This window comes from Coenobita brevimanus, chromosome 30, assembly GCF_032717465.1.
Source record: "Coenobita brevimanus isolate Jiangsu-jjx chromosome 30, ASM3271746v2, whole genome shotgun sequence".
NCBI classification, from domain to species: Eukaryota; Metazoa; Arthropoda; class Malacostraca; order Decapoda; family Coenobitidae; genus Coenobita; species Coenobita brevimanus.
This window is the reverse complement of record NC_136983.1, coordinates 39,694,158-39,700,603: the sequence shown is the minus strand read 5'-3', so window position 1 is coordinate 39,700,603 and position 6,446 is coordinate 39,694,158. Positions and strand designations below refer to the sequence as shown.

At 41.4% G+C, this 6,446-nt stretch overlaps 1 protein-coding gene across 1 annotated transcript in view; it reads right to left on the bottom strand.

Moving 5' to 3' along the window:
• Positions 1–587: 587 nt before the first annotated feature.
• Positions 588–6,446, bottom strand: part of LOC145395303 (uncharacterized) — a 26,936-nt gene continuing 21,077 nt past the window's right edge. Inside the window, exon 8 of the mRNA XM_080268982.1 lies at positions 588–661. Coding sequence (XP_080125108.1) covers positions 588–661 — 74 coding nt within the window. The remainder of the gene's footprint in view (positions 662–6,446) is intronic.

Below are 6,446 nucleotides of genomic sequence, written 5' to 3'. Positions count from 1 at the left end.
TTCCTGGGTGGCTGTGTCGGTCTCAAGGTATGCGACGGTGATAAGTCACTGGCCTGGATGAGTGTGTCATCTAGATTGCCATCATAGGTGAGGGCGTCAAGCTGTGATGAGGCTATGACTTTCCCTAGAGAGACTGCTTGTATCACGAGTTGGGTAAATTGCACCCATGTTAATTCCAGGACAATCTTGGAGGCAATACTTGATACTGCCTTGTCCAGGTGTGGCAGGGTGACAGCTATTCTCTCCCTGTCATTTTCAGAGCCAATGTCCAGTAGTGGCTTAACCATGGACAGGTACACATTGATATCATACTTCTCAGGATCGAATTTTGGCAATTGAAAGTGAGATTTGGCCGCCATTTTGCTAGATTTCCCTGTTTTGCTCCGCTCTGTATTCTGATCGGGTCAAGAACCACTGCTGGCCACCAGTGTTATGCTAGGTGTTCTTAGGCCGACTTCTCGTCCTAAGAACACTAGCTACTGAGCCAGGGTTCTCTTTCGAGACCAGAACTAGAAACACAATGTGAGGAACAGGGCATAAAAACTTGGCTGACCAACCTTACACGTATATTGCCTCAATTACAATCTTTAGAGTACAATAACAATGATACACATATACAGGTTAAGGGGGACACTGTCAATCTGAGAGACCTTGGCCTGGGCTGCAATGGGGTTGGGGTGCTTACAGATGGTGCCCAGGCGTGGAAGATAGCTCGTCAGGTGTAAATATATATATATATATATATATATATATATATATATATATATATGATCACCATCATCCGGACCTCCTTTCCTATCCTAGGGCAGGGTAAAGACGAGCAATGTCCAGACTGCCAAAGTCTGCCCAATCGAATGGGCCACACTTCCATTCACTCATCATTGAAGCCCCCAGAATCCTGGTTAGTTATATCTGATATGCTAAAACTTTCACCACATTATGTAGCTTCTCATAATGTATCTGATATATGTAATATACTCATGTATATATATATAAACACACACACACTAGCACGGATACCCATCATTGCCCAGCCAAAAAGACGAACACTCTGATCCTATTTGTTCTAGTTCAATCCTTTCTACTTCAGATAGACGATGTACGTCTTATGCTTATGAAGAGGGATTATAAGAGGTTGGGGGACATTCTATTTCAGCTTTCACAGGGTAACCCACAGTATTTGTGAGCACCTGTTTACTGTTACCTGTGACCCCAAATGACCTCTGACAGGTGGCTTCAAATGACCTCGGAGATCAACCTCACATACATTATGTCCAATTGGAAGATAATGTGAATCACCATGCCAAAAATTGAACTGCAGAGGTACTCGGCGTTACACGGGTAGAAAAGGTGAACACTCTACCGGTGACCTAAAATGACCCAGATCTGCATTATGATATCCCTAGAACCATCCTTGGTTCACTTTGATTTAGAATATATGGGTCTGAGGGACTCTGACCCTTGGATTAGGCGTGATAGAACAAACAAACAAACAACACGGCTGTTTTATATATAGAGATACTGTAAATATCCATGTGTATATATCTATATATATCTATATATATATATATATATATATATATATATATATATATATATATATTGTTACATAGCCTATGATTTCATCATCCTTTGTGTAATTCTAACGTACAGTATGCTGCATGTTTGATCACGAGCGTGTTCTACCTCACTCCCCCCCTCCTCCCTTATAGTAGAGTAAGTCGTTCTTTCTGTTGTTCAGTGCAGGATTGTCAACTCTTTGTCCCCATGGCTTCATTTGCGCGTCCTTCTTACAAGTTGTATCAAACTCTGCCGGCTCCTATATAATGAGCTCAGTCTCTGCATTAATGGCCACTTAGATCTACTCCTCATTTTGTTCACATCTCTGTCCTCCCCTGTACAGTTGTTATTATTGTGAGTGTTCAGGAAGTCTCCAACCATCAAGCAGCTGTGTAATTTGAGTATGAGTGTTATTACATTTTGTTCTTGTACTGTATAGCATAAGGTGTTGATTTGTGGGCCTAGTGAGGTTTTTGTGATTAATGTAAAGTTTGGATGTCAGTCATTGGTAATAATATTTTGTATCTGTAATAATTTATCTTGCATTAACTGAGCGTTGCCCAGTGTATTTTCATTTTATCAGGGCTGACTTAGATAAATTTACTCATGCTAATTTCGTGTTAATAGAGGCTATTGCAGTTAACCATATATTTAACCTGTTTTTTGCCATTACATTATCCTTATGAGTCCTGAATGTTTTGTTGTTAGTTTGAGCATTAAACTTTAACTTGTAATTTTACCTAACTCTTTTGTTTTGAACCTGGAACTTTACGGGACAGTAGTGATTTTTAGTATTCTCACTTAAAGTGTACATTATCTTTCTCTGTTCCGTAACATAAATTTGGCGACCTCATATCAGGATATTCAGGATATTATCATTAGGATATTCCTTGATATTTTGTGACTGTGATTTATTCATGATGTCTACTATTACTACGCTTGATGAAGCCAAAGATTTTTTGTCAAATGTGCAAACAGTGTGTGATGTAGAAAACAGAACAAAGAATGAACTTAAGCTTGTTGCTCAACAATTGGGAATTGTTGTTCGCTCTCATCATTCTAAAGATCAAATTGTCGACATGATTAATGAAAGCTTGTTTAATGTAACTCCTCCAAATGAGCAAACGCAGATTGAATTAGCTAAGTTACAGCTAGCCCTGCAAGAGGCACGTGCTAAGGAGGCTGAGGCACAAGTTGAACTTGCTAGGATTCAGGCAGACCATGAGTATCGCATGAAACAGTGTGGAACTGGATCATCTAGCTCTGATGATTTTGATGTGGCTAAAAATGTTAAACTTGTCCCTCCTTTTAATGAATCTGATTTAACAAAGTATTTTCAGTTGTTTGAGAGGGTAGCTACAGGTTTAATTGGCCCAAAAAGTATTGGCCAGTACTCCTTCAAACTGTTCTCACCGGTAAAGCTCAAGTAACTTATGCATCTTTGCCTCAGGATCAATCTGATAATTATGATGTAGTTAAGAGCTTGATTCTTAAGGCCTATGAGCTTGTTCCTGAAGCCTATAGAGTAAAATTTAGGACAACTTATAAGCAAGATAAGCAATCCCATGTTGAGTATGCAAAAATCAATGAAAATCTGTTATGCAGTGGTTAAATTCTAAGAATGTGGATTCTGATTATGGTAAATTTAAGCAGACGATTTTGCTGGAGGACTTCAAAAGGTGTATTAGTAAAGATGTAAGCCTATATCTTGATGAGGAAAGAATAGATAATTTGTCTGATGCTGCAGTCTTAGCTGATGAATATGTTCTCACTAACAAGAGATATTCTAGAGAAAAAAGGAAAGCTGAGAGTAAGTACGTTGCCTCTACTCAGAGTACAGGTAACAGGAAAGAGAATAAAGATGATGTTTCTCATGAAGTAAATACCAGCTTCACCTCTAGATTTCAGAAAAGTAAATGTACTTATTGTAGTAAGCTTGGTCATACTACTGAGAAATGTTTCAGGAGACAGCGTGATGTGAACAAAAAGGAGTCTTTAAATATTCAGTCAATTGGTCTAGTGTCCACCCTTGAGAGTTCCCAGAATTCTTTAACTGAATTAACTGAACCTGCTTTGAGGGGTAAATTAAATTCTCATGATGGAGCTCCTCTTTTGAGCAGTAACGTGGGTGACACTCTCAAGAGTTCATGTGCTAATTTCCTGTCTGATGGTTTTGTCAGTCCTCTGGACAGTAATGACAGGAAATCAGTTAAAATATATCGTGATACAGGTGCTTGCCAATCCCTTATGCTGACCAGTGTTCTAGGCTCTAATGTTAATTCCTCTGATGAAACTGTAATCTTACAAGGTGTAGGGAATAATTACTTCTCTGTCCCTCTGTGCAGAGTGAATTTAGAGTCTGGTTTTGTTAATGGTTCCGTTATGGTTGGGTTGGTTGAGACACTCCCAATGTCAGGTGTAACTTTCTTACTTGGAAATGATATTGGTGGAAGTCAAGTGTGTCCAGCTCCTCAGTTGTCTAGTGAGCCAGTGGCTGCGGCCCAGGATTGTGATGTCCCTGATGTGTTCCCTGCATGTGCTGTCACTAGGGCTAAGTCTAAAGTTACTGGTGACTTAGAGGATAATGATGATGATGATGATGTTATCCTAGCTGACACTTCTCTTGCTAATTTGGACCACTCACCAGATGAGGCAGTACCCCGTAGTGTTGATAATTTGTCTCGTCAAGAGTTGGTTGAGTTGCAGGTTGCTGACCCTGAGTTGAAAGGTCTAGCTAGCTCTGCTTGCAGTGAGGAAGAGTCAGCTGGTGATTCTACTTGTTATTATATAAAGTCAGGAGTACTTATGAGAAAGTGGAGACCCCCAACAGCATCAGCCGACTGTGAATGGGAGGTTGTACATCAAGTTGTCATCCCTCGTGTTTGTAGGCAGGATATCATTAGAGTGGCTCATGATTCCAGTTTGGCAGGACACCTTGGAGTGAGGAAGACTGTCGCACGCATTTTGAAACACTTCTACTGGCCAGGTATCTTCAGGGATGTTTCCTGGTATTGTAAGTCTTGTCACACCTGTCAAGTTGTGGGGAAGTGTAATCAGACCGAAAAGGTTGCACCTCTACTTCCCATTCCTCCTTTTGAGGCGCCATTCACCCGTGTGTTGGTGGATATTGTGGGCCCTCTTCCTAACACTTCTTCAGGATTTTCTTATGTGTTGACCCTGATTGATATGGCTACTCGTTATCCTGAAGCCATTCCACTTAGAAATATCTCAGCAAAGAACGTGGTTAAGGAAATGCTAGGGTTCTTCACAAAGTTTGGTCTGCCCAAGGAGGTACAGTCAGACCGGGGAAGTAATTTCATGTCAAATGTTTTCAAGCAGGCTCTGAAAGAGTTGGGAATCACTCAGATCACGTCTTCAACTTACCATCCCCAGACCCAAGGAGCGTTGGTGAGATATCATCAAACACTCAAATCGAAGCTCAAGAAATACTGTTTGGAACATCAGAAAGACTGGGATAAAGGTCTTCCATTCGTTGTATTTGCCGCAAGAGAATCTCCAAATGAATCACTGGGCTTCTCACTTTTTGAACTACTGTTTGGCCATGAAGTAAGAGGACCCCTTAAGCTACTCAAGGAATGCTGGCTGTCGGAGGAAGATGACGTCAACCTGCTGGAGTATGTGATGAAGTTCAAAGAACGGCTGTCCACTGCTTTACAGCTGGCGAGAGAGAATTTAGGAGCTGCTCAGGAGAAGATGAAGACTTGGTATGATAAGAAGTCCAGGTTACGCCACTTTCAGCCAGGAGATCAGGTTTTGATTCTGCTACCGGTTCATGGGCAACCTCTTCAAGCCAAGTTTAGTGGTCCTTATTTCGTGGAGAAGAAACTCAGTGATGTCAACTATGTCATCGCCACACCAGATCGTAGAAAGAACAAGCAACTTTGTCACATCAACATGCTAAAGTTATATCACAGGCGGGACGAAAATAATCCAGTCTGCACTGTAGCTGTTCCACCCGAGTCTGCAAGTGAAGTTCTCCCATGCAGCATGAGCCTGAGTGATAGTTTGGGGAAGAATCCTGATATCATGATTGATCTCCAGACTAAGCTTTCTCATCTACCTCCCGAGGAAAGGCAGGAGTTTTCGGCATTACTGCAGGAGTACCCGCAAGTGTTCCGTGCCACTCCAGGAAGAACCACTGTGTTGATGCATGATGTCGATGTTGGAGACGCAAAGCCAATTAAACTGCCTCCTTACCGTGTGAACCCAGTGAAAGTTCCTGTCATCCAGAAGGAGCTTGGCTACCTGTTGGACCACAAGATGATTGAGCCCTGTCAGAGCGAGTGGAGTTCTCCTGTCACTCTAGTCCCTAAGCCAGGTGGGTCACAGCGGCTTTGCATCGACTACAGACGTGTTAATCAGATAACCAAAACAGACACTTACCCTCTCCCTCGCGTGGAAGATTACATAGACAAGATCGGAAAGGCTAGGTACATAAGTAAGTTTGATTTGTTAAAGTACCTATGACTGAACGTGCTAGGGAGATATCATGTTTTGTAACACTAGGATAGACTTTTGCATGTTCTGTATGAAGAATGCACCAGCCACATTTCAAAAGCTCATGAATGTTGTAACAGAGGGTTTGGCAGGGTGTGTTGTTTATATTGATGATGTATTAATCTTCAGTGACAACTGGAAAGATCACCTATGCCATGTCAGTAAATTTCTTGAGCGTTTGGTTCAGGCTAATCTTGTAGCTAATTTATCAAAGTGTGAGTTTGGTCAAGCTAAAGTTCAGTACCTTGGGTATGTAATTGGTGATGGACATGTTGCACCACCAGGAGCTAAGGTTCAGGTTATAAGTGATCTTCCCAGACCTAAAAGTAGGAAAGAGCTACAAAGATTTTTGGGAATGGTAGGTTATT